Source organism: Prinia subflava, chromosome 2, assembly GCF_021018805.1.
Source record: "Prinia subflava isolate CZ2003 ecotype Zambia chromosome 2, Cam_Psub_1.2, whole genome shotgun sequence".
NCBI classification, from domain to species: Eukaryota; Metazoa; Chordata; class Aves; order Passeriformes; family Cisticolidae; genus Prinia; species Prinia subflava.
In genome coordinates this window covers 112,304,227-112,320,855 of record NC_086248.1, presented here as the reverse complement: position 1 = coordinate 112,320,855, position 16,629 = coordinate 112,304,227, and the positions used below count along the sequence as shown (strand labels likewise).

At 43.7% G+C, this 16,629-nt stretch overlaps 1 protein-coding gene and 1 long non-coding RNA gene across 2 annotated transcripts in view; one reads left to right on the top strand and one right to left on the bottom strand.

Moving 5' to 3' along the window:
• Positions 1-403: 403 nt before the first annotated feature.
• LOC134547551 (uncharacterized) overlaps positions 404-16,629 on the bottom strand; it is a 38,212-nt gene continuing 21,986 nt past the window's right edge. The window contains exon 3 of the long non-coding RNA XR_010079514.1: positions 404-942. This is a non-coding gene — a long non-coding RNA (uncharacterized LOC134547551). The remainder of the gene's footprint in view (positions 943-16,629) is intronic.
• Positions 4,369-13,958, top strand: CNRIP1 (cannabinoid receptor interacting protein 1). Its single transcript, XM_063391635.1, has 3 exons — positions 4,369-4,793; positions 5,467-5,611; positions 10,112-13,958. The coding sequence occupies exons 1-3, from the start codon at positions 4,615-4,617 to the stop codon at positions 10,274-10,276; spliced, it is 489 nt and encodes a 162-aa protein (XP_063247705.1). The 5' UTR covers positions 4,369-4,614; the 3' UTR covers positions 10,277-13,958.

Genomic DNA, 16,629 nt, shown 5'->3' with positions numbered 1-16,629 from the left:
TGATTTCCAAACTAGATAAAGACTGTCCAGCTGATATTTCAGTAAAAACCATTTCTCTCTTCTGCACAGAGGCAGAGGGCTCAAAAAAATCAAAGTATCAAATTGAGAGCTGGCAGGTACAAGCCTTAGCACAATTCCCTCCATACAGAATCAAACATATGGCTATTTTAAGTGCACGAGAGATCGTGGCTTTGCATGTCCTTCTTGAAAAGAAACCCCAAACCACAACATTTCCAAATTCAGCACTATGTTAAGAAATTAATCAAAGAGGGGCAAGCATAAAAAGGCTAATACAGATATTACATGTCACCTTAGAATCTAAATGCTGTGGTTTAACCATCTTAAATGAATCACCTTGTTCTGCCTCAAGGTACATTGTACATATTTAATGATTGTTGAGCTTTGCAGCAGGATTAATGCATCAGTGAGAAGGTCTGCATAAATGTTAATACTTGAGAGCTTATGCACTGACATAATACCTAGAGAGATTATATTGAATAGATGCAATCAAGAGACCAAACACATTTCTCCAGAATGTTTTCTAGATAATTTAGACAAGCATAGAGCATTGGTCATGGTTCATCTCCATGTTATCTCTCAGCTTTCACTGAACACATCCACCCTCACCTCTCCCCTACAGTAGTTCCCCACCAGTGATACATGCAGGTTATGTTGATGCAGCAGGGAAGGTCTCTGCACAAGAAAGAGGTTTTGGAGGATGTAGCTTGTATGTAGCTCACACATCTTGTAGGATGTGTGAGACTTTCATAGTCTTAGGAAGAAAAAAAGGCATGGAACTGCTGGCTCCAGCTGACTCACCATTTTGAAAGCTCCGAGGCAATTGCCAGGGCATAGGTGAGTGTTCCAATCTTCCTATCCCCAGGGAAGGGAATTAACTTTATGTACCTTGCTGACTCCACACAACAGACTGGGAATCCTCAGCTGCCAGGGAAATGAAAAGCAGGTTTGAAGGACTGGAAAAAACCAAACCAAAACACACACACACACACACAAAGCCAAACAAAACCCTCTCCAAAACAAACAAAAATCCAGAAAAACAGTTTTGCAGTTTACAAAGACATTAAACATTATAGCTCCACCCCTCCAATGCAGGTGTACAGAATGGAGGAATTGACAAAATTTTATCTTTTTGTTCCCACCAGAAGGAAATTGCTGCTGTGACTTTGGAGAAACAGGACTTTGTCCTAAATCTATGATGATTAATTTAGCTTTGAATTTTGTAAATGTCAGCGTGTTTACTCTGTGCTCCTGGAAAAACCACACCAACTCCTTCTTCCTTCAGGCATTTTGTTCCCTACAGAATACCAAGCGATTAACATCAGGTAATGTGGCAGCCTGAGATCTGGCACCCATAGAAAATCCCCATGGGGCTGGAAGGGCCTGGGTTTCTCTAGCCAAGGCCCATCCCACAGCATCAAGCACCTCCATCCAGATGGGCTGAGGTCAAGCCAGGTATTTAACATGCAGGACAAGGCCAAGGGCATTCATAGCTGGATGTGTCAGTGGCAGAGCTGGAGAACAGCTGTCCTAAGTGTAATTCAGGAAGGGCATGAACACCAGGACTGAGCTGACACCGTGGGCAGCCTCAGGTGAGGCTGGTCAGGGCCATTAAGGTGGGCAGCACCAAAATTAACCTCCCAGAAGGATTTAGGGAGGCAAGCCCTTCCCTTGATCTGTACTGATAAAAGGCATCTGGTGAGATCAGATAAGTAAATGTATTAAGATGAGTAAAGTTATTACACCAATCAAAAGGTCACTGCCTAGATAAAGAATCTTTTCTTCATAAATGTTCTATTCTCACCATGTTTCACTTGCATAAGATAAGAAAGTTGCTATGCATACACATTCCATAGCATGATGCTTTTTTAGTTTTCCCTCATGTTTGCCCAATACTGGTCAGGGATAAAGTCCCAGCCTGAGCTGTGTCTGTAGAAAGATAATCATTCAGGCAGAAATAATGAGGGAAAAAAATCCCCGTTATAGATTTGACCTCTCATGTACTTGGGAAGCTAATTGCAATCAATGCCTTCAGCTACACACAATTTACTACAACATGATATCTCTGGCCCACGAAACAAGTAAACCTGATCCCTGGCAATGGCCATTGCTCTTCACACACAGCTTTAAGTGACACTACCAGATTCCCCACAGGTTAGGTTTCTGTGATTTTATACTGAATTACATTTAAACTTACAGGAGGGGGATTCACTGCGGGCAAAACTTCCAACAAGCCACAAAGTGCAGCGGTTTCTGCAGAATGAAATGCAAAATGAGATTCCTCTTGCAGTGAGGAAAAGAGATAAGGAGAAATGCACTGGGGGTGGGTGTTGTTTGTTTGTTTTTGTTTTGTTTGTTTAGTATTTTTGCAGAGATACACAGCTATGAGAGGCAGGAATCATATCCTGCCCCTATATAGGTGGAAACCTGAATGGCTGAACACATGATGAAGCCTGTGTTGAGCTTTGAACCTGAAGCAAGGGATATCCAGTAGGATTTTTGGTGTGGGGTTTTTTGGGGATTTTTTTTTTGTGGTTTGGGTTTTTTTTTGTTGTTGTTTGTGTTTTGTTGTTCATTTGGTTTTGTTTGGTTGGTTTTGGTTTTGTTTTTTTCTTTTCTTTTCTGGAGGTTTTCAACAGAATGTATTATTTTGCTTAAAGTTCATAACAAAATTAAATCACTGAATAACTTGCACTCATAAGGAAATACAGGCTGGGCAATGCTGTATCTACCATTTGGCTTAGTTTACATTACACATTTACATCCCAGCCTTAGAAAAATAAAGAATGGGTTAGGTCCAGTGCAACATGGACCTATGAAATTCTCCTAACAAACCCATTAACTCTGACATAATATCCACGCAAAAATATATATTCATGGCCCAAAGCTTGTGTCAGACTTAAGGATGCTACAGTTTTAACAGCAAACAAGAACAATTTAAAAAAAAAAATGGAAAAGAGGCACAAACCTGCCTGGGTTAAAAGTCATTTCTGTTAGATGAGAATGAGACAGGCTGAGAGTTGAATTATGGTACATTGTTCAGTTTCAAAGATCTTTGTTCTTGGACAAACAGCACCAGCCATATGTAAAGAGTAGTATTAGACTGAAAGACGTGAGATTCTGATCTTACAGTGCAATTACAGTGTACAGGGTATTTTCTGTTTAAATAAGAGGATTGCAATGAAGTGATTAAAATAATCCCAAGAGAAACCTTAGCCTGCTGATGTTGACTATTGACCTCAGGGAGCAAGACAGTGACCCTCAGTCCAGGCATGGTGACTCTGACAGTCAAGAACACGACCCCCAGTCCACGGTGACTCAACAAAACCTTTTGCTGCACCGGGAGACAGAAGAGGCAGAAGCCCAGGTCTTTGCTGTCCGCCCTCCCCTCTCTCTCGGGCAGCTCCTCCGTGCCCCCACACAGATGTTTGAGCTCACCCCAGAGGGCTGCATCAACCCTCGGGAGGCGTTTCCAGGGTGGGGAATAGGAGGGTGCTTTGGGGGCTCCCCTAGGTGAGGGGAGAGGGGGTGCTTTGGGGGCACTCCCCCAGGTGAGGGGATCAGGGGTGCTTTGGGGGCTCTCTCCAAGGTGAGGGATCAGGGGATGGTTTGGGGGGGCTCCCCCCCGGTGAGGGATCGGGGGATGGTTTGGGGGGGCTCTCCCCAAGGTGAGGGATCGGGGGATGGTTTGGGGGGGCTCTCCCCAAGGTGAGGGATCAGGGGATGATTTGGGGGGGCTCTCCCCAAGGTGAGGGATCGGGGGATGGTTTGGGGGGGTTCTCCTCAAGGTGAGGGATCAGGGGATGGTTTGGGGGGGCTCTCCTCAAGGTGAGGGATCAGGGGATGGTTTGGGGGGGCTCCCCCCCGGTGAGGGATCAGGGGATGGTTTGGGGGGGCTCTCCTCAAGGTGAGGGATCAGGGGATGGTTTGGGGGGGCTCCCCCCCGGTGAGGGATCGGGGGATGGTTTGGGGGGGTTCTCCCCAAGGTGAAGGATCAGGGGATGGTTTGGGGGGAGTACTCCCCAAGGTGAGGGATCGGGGGATGGTTTGGGGGGGTTCTCCCCAAGGTGAGGGATCAGGGGATGGTTTGGGGGGGCTCTCCCCTCAGTGAAGGGCTCGGCGGTGCTTTCGGGCTCCCTCCGCCGGCGGCCCCGCCGCGCCGCTGTCCGCGGTGCCCGTGGTGCTGATCGGCGGCGCCCGGGCCGGGCCCCTCTCGCTTCCCCCGGGCCGAGCTGCGGGATTAAGGCTGCAGTAATCGGGGCCGGATTAACTCCCTGGAAACCGGCTGCAATCTGAGCAGCTGCAAATGTCCCCCAAACCGGGATATGGGGCGGGGTGATGAAGTGGAGGCGGGGGGAAAGAAGAGGGGAGGAAAGACATCAACCGCCCAGATGCTACGCCGCGATTAGTGGGAGGGAAAATAAATAATCAAGTGCCTCATCCGCTGCTTTTGGGAAGGGCTGGCCTGGCTGGGATCCGGCAGCCCCTCCTCTTCCTTCTCCGTCCTCCTCTTCCTCTCCCTCGCTCCCGGCCAGCCGCCGTTCCTCGGAGGGGGCGAGACGCGCGCAGAGCCCGCAGGCCCCCCGGCCGCAAGCGATGGGCGACATCCCCGGCCTCGTGAAAATCAGCGTCTCCCTCAAAATCCAGCCCAACGACGGGGCCGTGTATTTCAAGGTGGACGGGCAGCGCTTCGGCCAGAACCGCACCATCAAGCTGCTGACCGGCGCCAAGTACAAGATCGAGGTGTCCCTCCGACCCGGCACCGTCCAGGCCACGTAAGTGCGGCCGTCCTCCTCCAGGGCGGCTCCCCCGGCCCTGCCCTGCCCTCCCTCCTCGCTGCTTTATTTTTAGACGTTTAATGTTTTTTCCTGGCAGGCTGACAGCGCGGGCTTTCCGTGATTTCTCCCTCCCCGCCCTTTTACTTCGGTGGCCCCGTTTCTGGGTCCCTGGCCAGCTGTTCGCGGTGCTCCGCCCGGCTGGCTCGGGGGGATGCCACCTTTGGGAGTCGCTGCCTTGCCTCTCCCTCCCCACCTTCTCCCGGAGGTTTTCCAAGCCCAGCTCCTTTTCTCCCTCCTTCCCCGCGGTTTTCGCTGGAGGAAGAAGCCCCTCCTACACAATGCCCAAGCCTTTGCTGCGGCATGGCAGAGCAGACACAGGGACCAGAAGGGGAACCAGCTCTGGGTGGAGGGGCAGAAGAGATTCGACTAACCTCACCCTGTCCATTCGAAATCAGATCCCGCCTGCCTCTCCACCCTTCCCTGGCCGACTGCAGAGCCCTGACACATTTCAGGAGCCCCAATGAGTCAGCAGCACATGCAGGTCTGCTAGAATCCCTGAAGCTTTTCCCCAGCACAGCGGCTACCAGGCTGCCAAACCCCCTGTGCTGGCTCCAGACTGCCAAGGAAGGGGGAATTCGGGGCTGAAAGGCCGGATCCCGTCTTTTTGCAGGACCATGGGCATCGGCGGTGTCAATGTCCCACTGGAAGAAAAATCACGGGATGCACAAGTGGCCTCTTACACAGGGATCTACGACACAGAAGGGGTGCCCCATACCAAAAGTGGGGAGAGACAGCCCATCCAAGTCAACATGCAGGTATGTGGTTCTCCAAGTCTGGCATGAGAGGACAGAGGAGGGCAGCAGGACACCAGAAAGGGTCTGGTGAAATATTCCAGGGCAAAACCTGATCACAGCTGCCACCTTCCTCTTTGCTTTGTGTCAGTCCTGCTGCCTTCTCTCCCAAGAAAATAGTAAGGGCCAGGAAGAAGTAGGAGGTTTTCTAGAGATCTGCTAAACCCTTCAAGGTGCTGCAACACAAAGAATTGTGAGCTGAAGCCCCCACCCCTTCTACAGGACATACTATATATCAGGCAGCTCCCACCGAGTTCTTGGCTAGCAATCCAACCCCTTGGCATAGAGGGATTTTGCCTGGCAGCACCATTTTTTGCTGGCACAGAGCATGGCCCAAGCACAAGGGGTGACTGCTCTCCCCTTCCATCTGTCACCTTCAGCACGCATCAGAACAACACCCAAGGCTGCCTTCTCTCTTTTCCCATATGTTTCCACTATCTACATCCTCAAACCTAAGTTCATATTGAGGTGGCTCCTCGCTCCAGTCTTAAAGAGAGGCTCTATGGCCCCAAAGTGAGATGACAAAAGCTCCAGCCCACAAGGCAGCAGAGCTGACAGAAGACATGAAGAGCAGCAGCAGATTCCTCAGCACTCTTTGTGTGTATGCTCAGTGTGCAGGGAAGGATTTGGTTTGTTTCGGTAGTTTGTTTTTTCTCTTCTCCTGATTTTAGTTGTGAGAGACTCCTGCTGTTTATTCCATGTCTTCTGTACCACTAAAAGGAATCAGGGCAGAAAGCCATCTTCATCTGAAACTCTCTCAAGAGTCTGTTCCAGCTTATGCAAGCCCACCAGATTTCAGCATTTTATGACATTTGCTTACTGCACACAAGATTTCATATTGCTCTTCAGTATTTTTTTTTCTGGAATCATAGTTTAGTACAGTAATCCCCTTCTGAATAAGAACTGTAACATCTCCATTTGGTGTTTCTGATAATTACAGTGTGCCTAACTTAATTTTGGAGACCTACATCACATTACTATTTCATTACCTTAGGTTATTAAGACTAATATGAAGGATTACGTTAATCACTTTTATATACAGCCACCTCCTTTTAACACCCAGGAAAACCAAACACAGCATTATTTCACAACAAGCTGAACACAGCTGCTGGATGCCACTGCTGATCACTGTAGTTATATTTCACCTTATACCAGGAGGAGAGAGGACAGCATTCCCAAAAAAAATCTGCGTTGACAGAGGCATCCCTATTTTGCTGGTCACCTTTACCTTTAACTGCAGCACTGATGTGAACTCTGAAAATCTGGAAGTTTAACTTTTCCTTTGGAGAAAACTCAGTCAAATCACGAATGAAACTTTTTAGGAGGGTCTGATTTTCAGTTACAAGCTTGGTTTGCTGCAGCATCAGAATTAGTAGCCACAACACTTGCCCAAAGAGTTGCATTTACAGATCAGATCCTGGGATATTAACTGTGAAGCTAATAGGATTTTTGAGCATTAAGCAGGTCCTCAATTCCTTTTAGGAACTGATCTTGACAGATAGGTTCATCAGCACAGACTTAGATACCCACAAATGATACTTTTAAGTGTTAAACATAGGCATCTCAACAGGGATTTACATGTTTAACTCATCATTTAGCTGCTTAGCTAAGCAGAGCTGTAACAGATTTAGGGAACAAGCCTCACATACCCCAGTCTGAAAACTGCTTTGAATACCTACTTCCTGAATCTTCAAAACTGAGCTTATTGCAAACAGCTTTAAATCTTCCTATTTCCTTCAGCTATGAGGAACTTCTGCCTCCAGTTCCTTTTCTAGAACAGAGAGAATCCCAATGCATCCTATGGTGGTAAGGACACTATTTAAGGCATAAAAACTGAATTCACATTAGAAATAGATTGTGACATCAGTCCTGCAGTCAAAAACTACTCTGATACTGCCAATCTCGTGTCTGAATGGCTTCAAGTCCATTAAGATCCCTAGGAACTTCTTTCCTATCTGCTTTGAAACTTTAAACAAATAATTCTTTGTGTTGCTGCTTTAACTGGCTAGTAGACATCTGACCCACAACAGCCAGAGTTCATACATGTTAAACAGCAATCCTGTCTCTGAATTCCAGAATCTGATTATTTGTTTCTGTTACCTGACTGGTCAAATCACCCTATCAAGAGACTGCTAAACTGTCTGGAAAATGGGGTAAACTAAGTTAGAAGCCTGTCTTTGGGCCTCATTTCCTTCTTGATCAGACTAGTCTAAGATTGAATAAAGAAGCTAGAACTCAAGTCAAGGTAACAGCTATCAAATCATCTCAGCATGCAAAGGGAGTTGGAGTGATTAATAACTTTTTACTCCTATAGCAGCAGCTGATAGAGAACAGCAGACAGGGAAATAGGCTTGACCTGAAGCCTGACCTCAAAGAGCAGGGATCCCCATCCTCCCTGGGGATGCCCATGTACAAGCTCAGTGGAGTAGCCAGGATTCAGCTGCAGGAGCCATGGGAATTCCAGGGAGCTCTGAGATGCAGAACATTCATCACACCACAGAGATTCTGCATGTGCTAAGTGCTGGGCTGGGGGAGGCACAAAGTAGTAGAAAAGCTCTGCAATTAATTTTTTCCTTCTCTTGGAAACCCACAGCAGTCAAACTACTCAGGGTAGCTCAGCAAACTGGGTCACAGAAGGAAAATTAAATTTGCTTTCTTCATCTATCTTTTTGAAATTCAGATCCTTCACATTAATGAAATGAAATGCTGCTCTTGTGTCATATCAAATCACATCAATATCTTCTACAAATGTTATTACAAATGCCTTTTCTTCCTTAGTTTCCACACTGAAGGTGGCTGATGCTCCTCTCTGACAAGTTTTGTGGACTGTGCACAGTAATATCCAATGTGCTTAACCTTTACTATTTTGCATTATGAGTATATCAGGACTATCAAAGGTGACCGATTAAAAAAAGTCCTTAATTAAGATTTTAGTTGCTAGGAGAGATAAAATAGCCTGTACATCTGATTGTTTCTTGGTCAAAGGAAGTGGCAGAAATATTTCAGTTACTCCTTTAAGGTAACACTTGTAACTGGAGCCGAGTAAAACCCCTCCACTTACAGCACACAGCAACTTCTGCTATTGTCAAGGCTAAATTTAACTTTCCACAGTGGGCGGAGGGAAGGTTTAAAGTAATGTCTGTTACACAGCAGCACCTTACAAACCACATCTTGAATTAAAAAAAACAACAACAAATGTGTCCATCTGAAAAATCTGGATACAGAAGACTCTGCTTGTAAATCAGGAACTCTCTCTCTGTAAAAGCCTTCATACTGACTATGCAATTGTGGTTATAGCAGGCAGATGATCAAAGATCAGCTCCCAGGCACATGATAGGAATGGAAAACAGTCAAGTGAAGAAGCTGTCATTAAAGTGAGTGATGGAAATACTTAAAGGGAAAAAATAGTGAAGAATGGTACCATTAAATTGCACTAAATTCACTATTTGGTATCTTCCAACAACACAATCAACAAGCTATACTGGCTTGGAACCAATCGCAATACATACAGGCTTCACACCCACACTTGAGATTCTCTGCAATGTCTCAAGGCATAGGAACTCAAATTTTCCATTACCATTAAAACTGAAATCATAATTTATGCTTGAAAGCCTCACTGAGATTTTTCTGATGATGTACAGGGTCTAGCAGTGGCTTAAAGGGAAAAACCTCTTTACTTTACAGAATTTACTATAGCCATAGTCTCATTCACTTCAAAGCTGCATGCACAGACAATTTGAAGTCAGTGTCTCACTACTTCACTGTATTAGACACTTATCTACTAAACAGGCTGATTATCTCTTTACTAGCTCCTGTTACTCAGCTGCACTATCACAGTCCAACTAGCAGTTACAGATATGCACACAGAACTTCTCTTGCTTAAGTCTCATTTAAAATGTGGCATAGAATCCCAGGAAAGTAGTAAGTGGTGCAAGACCAGCACATCTCAGTCAAGACACTGCAAACACCAGACTCAAAAAGGCAGATAACATTAAAGGTTTCAGACTGAGCAAAAGAAGAATCTTCCCAACCCCAACTGCAGCCTCTAGGTATGGTATAAAGGTAAAGGGATGTTCTGTATCACTGCAGATCACTGGTACACGATCTACAGTATAGACATCAAGCTGTGTCATCCTAAAGATTATGGCTTTGATTCTTGTTGTTAGTAACATTTATCCATATGGCAACTTGAATATTTTTACTCCCTCGCCTATCCCAGGCGTGAGTGCAAGAGGACAGTACGTGCAGAATCTGATCATTCATGTTTTATGTAATACTACACACAAAAGACTTTCTGATTGCTAGAGCAGGTTTTACAGGTCGTGGATTTACTGACCTGAGGAACAATAATCCTTATACCAGGTGTTTTATGTTCTGCAGCCTCACAAGTGTTATTTCTCAGGACAAGAGAGAAACCAACAAAATAATCAGCTCACTAACACTGCTATTCCCTCTTCCTCACAGTTTAATGACATTGGCGTTTTTGAGACAGTCTGGCAAGTCAAATTCTACAACTACCACAAACGGGATCATTGCCAGTGGGGAAACAGCTTTGGCAGTATTGAGTACGAATGCAAACCCAATGAAACACGCAGTCTCATGTGGATCAATAAAGAGACCTTCCACTGAAGAGATGGGAAACCAAGACTGCTGGACAATCTCCCTAAAGAAAAATCTACCTTTTTAAACCAGCAACAAGCCTTAACAAAGGCATACTGGAACACTGCTTTGTCCATAAGGTTCCAACAACTACATTGTATATACAGCTGGTGCCACTAAAATATTTGCCTATTACTGTATTTTAAGTTTACCATGGCATCTGCAACATTCATTATCTGTCACCCTGAGAATACTGAAGGGTTCATGGTAAAGGATATTTGATAGCTGGGTAGGAAGTCATATCATAATACTGTTGTAAGTATTTGGATTATTCAGACTAGATGTAAAAACTTTTGTGAAGTGTTTTGCTTCATTGCTTAGAATTTGGATTAACATCACATTGGTGATTTCTGTATTTGCCTTTGTGTTTGCTTCAAAATTGGTGTGTTCCTTCAAGCATTTTGACATACTGTCTTCCCAGTGGACACCAAAAATTAAAAATATGGTTATTTGTAGGTTTAGCTAAATGGCAGCTAATGCACTGTTGGTATTGTGCTTTCATACCAAGGGATTTGGGAACTCATTCTCCCTTTTGTTAAGTGCTGTAAGATATTCTGTGACGTTTGCTAATTTACCACATCTCTCAAAGAGGATTCTTTTTTGTTAAGTTTCCCAGTCTTTGAAATAGCATTAGGAAAAGGTATAAAACATGATGAAGGAAGAGCAATAAATCAGCTGTGTTATCCAAGACATCTAACAACACGGCTAAGACCTATCTTAAGATCATATGGTATCCCTGAGAGATACAGCAGCCATACTTAATTTAGTTCTTAGACTAAGAGTTCTGATATTAAACTCCATTTTTATTTTAATAGCATATTACTGAAATCAGTTAAACCTTACAAATCAACATTTTCAAGCCTGACCACTGTATTAATTGTTTAATTTATATTAATTGACAAGATTTCTGACCAACAAACAGTAGTGTGAAGGGCACAGATCCCAGTGCACGTTTATACATGCACTGCACACTTTCAAATAAAGATAAGCATGTAAGCATTTGCATATTTATAACTAAAGGTGCTTCATAAACACTAGATCAGTGTTTAACACAAACAGACAACACAAACCAGACATATCTTTTATTCCAGTACAGGCAGGGAAGCAAGGAAACAATGACTCTTGTCCTGTCCTCAGCTTGGGTTGAAATAAGCTGTCAGTTCCTGCATATCTGTTATTCCCTTTGTGAATAATTTGTAAATTGTGTATGTAAATGGTAAACATGACTTTTGATCTTCGTAATAAAGGACCTAAACAATTTCCTCTCTACTATGGCCATCTAAATGAGCTGAAAACATTGTATTTAAAAAGGCAGTGGTTTTAGAGAATCAGACAGCAGAGGGTATGCAGCCAGTGCTTTTTGAGAATGCACTCCAAAGTACCTTATGTTCCTCACCCAAAGCTAGTGTTTCTAGGAAACACAGATCCAGTGTGCTAAAATGCAGATGGTTAAGGTGATAACACTCAGCAGTGTTTATTAACGTGCAGTTAGTTCCTGTAATATAGTGTGAAAAGTAAAGATTTAGGACAGAATTGAATTAGCAAAGAAGTATTTTCTTCCTCTGAATTATTAATCGAAAGGCTTTACCAGTTGCAGATTTGTACAGCCAAGAGAACTGACAGTGGCACTGATGTGACACTGCTGGAACGGTGAGCAGGCCAGCTGCAGCTCCACCCTAAGGCAACATCACATGGGCAAATTTTACTGACATGAAAATCTAGAAATAGTCTTCTTCCCTAGACTTTTCCTAGAAAGAATTCTTCACAATGAAAAAACCTGACCGAATTCAAACCTACACTTCAGCCAGGAGTGTTATTGCCAGCATTTTAGCAGAAGCTTCCAGACAACATGCTTTAATGATTCTAGACTTCCAGCTGTGAATCAGTTCTGTCTCTACATTGCTAGAAGAATGTTTTTATTGTGCAATAATTTGCATATTTTGGTTTGTTTTGTTTGTACATATGAACACGTATGCACACTGACACACTGGCAAGAAATACATGTGACACATGAATTCACAAACTTCTGTCCTAGTAAAAAACATGTGAGACCCACAGTGTCCTAGCTCTCCAGCATTTAAGAAATGCTGCTGTGAATAAATCCAGCTGACCCTGGCACAGGAGGGTTGTTATTCTCAGCCAGCTGGAAGTATACCCTTCCTAAGGCAAATTCTCATGCCCACATTAATGCCAAACAGGGCACCTCTTCTCTCACAACCTAGCAGGTCCTGTAGCAATGCAGTTCAGAGGATGATCAAGAAAAAGGCTGCAGATGAAGCAAGTTGTTTTTGAAAGGAAGGAGAGAACAGCAAGAGCAACTGTGTTGTACATTCCCATATCCTAAGACTGAACACTGCTGCCCAGGATTGCAGCACCCCTTTCATAGAAAGCAGCAGGGATAGAAAGGATGAGAACTGGTTAATCACTTCTCTGGGGAAGGTGTAAATGGCATTTATCAGCTCTTATATCCTTCTCCCCTGGGTGAGGTTTAAGCACACAGAAATGCAATTTGCACTAGTTTTAAATAAAAGATTATTCACGTGATGTTGGCTGAGTATCCATACCACCAGCTCTGATACTCCACACATGTAAAGCAAAATGTCCCATGAACTTCCACTTGCTCATCAAGTGCTTTGCTAACAAAGTAAACATTTGCTCCTAGTAAAGGAGACCCAAGACTTGAGCAGTTCTCTGGAAAGTAATGTTTTGAATTTCTGTCATCCAGGAAAACTCTGTTGAATATTCATAGAATTTGAGTCACTACAAAACTGTTGCTGTGACAGTTTGATGCATTATTCAATCTGCAGCATTTAAATCTCCAGACGAGTTTGTTCTTTACACAGTTTTTTCTAATTAATATTTCCATTTTTATACAGAACTCTGTAATTCAGGACACAATAACACTAGGATTAAGTATATATGTCAGAAAATGCTGACAATGTGTCAATCCAGCTGAAAGCACTCAGAGCTGGAGTCATTTTATAAATGAGAGACTTCAAGATTTTTGTCATGAAGTGTCCAGCTGTCATTTTCATAAGGAAAATGAAACGAACATTCCAAATCTTTGTGTCACATCTATATTCAGAGGTAGCAGATAGCTCTTTGATACTGCTGAGTAACAGGGTTCAAAAGGAAGTTACTAGTCATGATTATTACAGTTGTGATCCTGCATAGGGCTTGTATTAGACCATTAGATTTTGCACAAAACTTTGTGTTTAGTGCAGCTACTACAGGCTTTGGTATCTCCTACCATCTGACTGTATATGAAACAAAAATAATACACCTCAAGTCTTCCATGCTCTACTTTCATATGATAAAGAGGTCTTACTGGCTTCAGCTGAAGCTCTGTCCATTGGTTTGCAAATGCAGTGACCCTTACTGATTCCAGACTAGCAAAGAATCAGAAGATCCAATTTATAAAATTCTTTGTATAAAAGATGTGAACTAAACTTCTGTACAATAAAGGTGTAAGTTTTGTAATACAAGGCTTTTGTGTGTGCCAGCAGAGGTTCTTTTTCACTTGGTTCAGAGCACTGCCCTCACTTACTATGTAAAATTTTGATGTATGTGCTGTGTTCCATTCTTCTGAAGCCTCAAGCAAAGCTTTGATTAAATAAGGACGTGGCACGTTGTAAATGCTAACCTCTTTCTGAGATCTGAAACAAATGCTATGACTGTCAAAATTCAAAGCAGTGAGCCTTGCCTGAATAGCTACGTCAACCCTGAAGCACAAAGCAGCAGTCTAATGAGTCTTGCAATATTCATGTTTTCCCTTAACTCTGCAAAGCTCCCAAGTGATGACTTGCAAAGTCCCCTTTAGTGTAGCTAATCCAGAGCTTGGCCAGGAGAGGCACACACTCCTGCCCATAGGCCTTCCGTGCTGCATGCTTGGCAGCTTTCACCAGCATTCCTTGGACTGCTTCCTTTTCCCCCTCTCCCTGATACCAGGATTTAAGGCTTCAGATCCCCAGGAGCCTTGGCTTTCAGCCTCAGGAAGACAAGGTGGCATCAAGCGAGGAAGAGACAAAGCAGTTCTGTCTGCATTGTTTCTCTGTCTCTACCATAAGGTTTGTGAGTTCTCCCACTGCAGCCATTGGAGTTCGTAATCCTTTGACCCACAGTGAATTGCACTATGAGCACACAGATACAAACAGATGTCTATTGGAGACACAGCCTAAAAGCAATGACAGCCTCTCCATCAATTTTTATGCTAAAAATATTAAATAATAAAAAAAAATCATAGTTGCACATCTGCAATGACCAAGTGTAAAGCACTGATATTCTGTTTGTCCTCACTGGGACAAACCAGAGTCTTGGTGCTGCTGTCCATGCACAAATGCTTTGCACGCTCTCTGTAACACCTTCGTTTCCCTCCCCCAGAGAACAGGCACTCCTACTTCCTTTATCCCAACAGTGAGGAACTGGTATCCCACCTGGGATCTGCAGCCTTTGAACAATCCTGGGAGAAGAAAAAACAAACTATCGGTGGATCATGATAAGGGCAAGAACTACATGACTCTGCTGGTGGTTAACTGGACCTTCTGCTCATTCTCAGCACAGCAGAGACAAGGTTGGGAGCTTGCTGTTCCAGGAGTGATGGTAACACTGTCAGTAATATCCACATGAAACTACAATGTGTATGCCACAGAGGTGAAAATTTTCTTGCAGGTTTTTTTTTTCCCTTTTAAAATAATAAAAGCAGCTATCAATTTTGACTTCTTTTTGCTTTAGCCCTGCAATGCCAGCAGCAGCCCTCAAACACAAAAAAGCAAGCAAAGAAGGAATGCTGCCATATACTTAGCTCCAGAACTCAGAGATGATCCAAACAGCACAAGAAAGGGAGATTATTTGCCACCTTGCAGTCTGTCTATAGCCTTTATCCTTGGAGAACCATGACTAGGACAGCTAAGACACAATTCTGTCCTTCTACTCCGTTCTACAAATCCATGAGGAACAGTGCCTTAATCTGAGACACAGCTTCTGTCCAGATATCTAAAGGGAAAACATTGGAGGGGCATGGGCTTGGAGTCATGGTACAAGAAGGAGACAGAAGAATCTCAGAGTGTGCTTTTGACTCACAGGCACTGGGGGAAACAGTCACTAGGAGTCTCCATATGAAAGTATAACAATAGCAGAGAACTCCCAGAAAGTGTCTTTTGGTAGTCTCTATCTCAGTCACCTTTAATGCTTCTTCTCTGTTCTGCTAGAAAGACTGTTCCTAACCTCAAAAATCTCCTGCTGAGCTCCCCGTGGTTTTTATTGGTAAGTAGCTTTAAGCTTCTGGCTCACTTAAGCCCAGTGTCAATAACTTTCCATAGATTTCATACTAATCTCAAACTTCTCAGGTTTCACATCCTGTCACTGCTTATCTACATCCCCTCTCTCATCTTTCATCAATGGAGAGACAGAAAAGCCTTTCTCAGCATCCGCTGTTCAATCCATTACATTACATTCTCCTTGAAGGCTCTGGAGTAAGTGGCTATTTACAAAATATAAAGCCTCCAGGTCATTCAGTAACTTTTAATGGAATAATCCAAGAGGGTGGGAGAAGCAGCACTGTATTCCATGGTATGGAATGAGCAAGGAAGCCCTTATACCTCCAACACAGAGGGCACAGCAACTGAGTACATCAATACTCTGTGGGGCAGCACTCCTCAAGACATTAGAGGAAGTACTCCAAGCAGAAGCTGGCACAGCTCAGCCAAGCCAAGCATGTTGCTCATGTTGCTGAACAACATTCAAGCTAGTTTTGTACTGCATAACGAAGAATTTCAACTGAGGGGAGAAAAGAGTGGCATCAATTTTAGCCCATCTCCATCTTACCTCCTGGGCTTTTATTAAAATCTCATAGAAATCAAAAACTAAATGAGACAATGGTCTTCAGGATGCAGTGAAAAAAAAAGTGGGCTGACTGTCAAATCTCAGACAGCTCTGAGTTATCTGGTTTTTCAGCCCCTTTAATGCAGAATTCCTGAAAAAAGGACAAGGCTTTAGTGCAATCTGCAATAGGTGATAGAAACCAGTGCTTTAAATTACTTCAAAAACACCAGAACACATCTCTGAAATTGTTTCAACTATAGTCTACAAGTTTTCAAACAAGACTTCATTTAATGTGAGCAGGTACAAATTATTAGTCATTCCAGTCAAGAGTAAATGTCCAGCTCTGTTAAGTTTTCTCCTCTGTATTTTTATCACTATTTCAATTCCCACTGCTCCAGTAAAAGAAAATTAACTGCTGAGGATTCAGAGATTTAAAGCCATTTCTTCCAGGTCACAGTCGCTTTGCAGAAATCACTGCCATGTGAATACTAAAAACAGTAAAA

Excerpts from the sequence above, each read along its gene's own strand:
- CNRIP1 (XM_063391635.1), top strand. The coding sequence starts at position 4,615 with ATGGGCGACATCCCCGGCCTCGTGAAAATCAGCGTCTCCCTCAAAATC. Across the intron at positions 4,794-5,466 it reads CCCGGCACCGTCCAGGCCAC|GACCATGGGCATCGGCGGTG; the intron begins GTAAGTGCGGCC and ends GTCTTTTTGCAG. Across the intron at positions 5,612-10,111 it reads CCATCCAAGTCAACATGCAG|TTTAATGACATTGGCGTTTT; the intron begins GTATGTGGTTCT and ends TCTTCCTCACAG.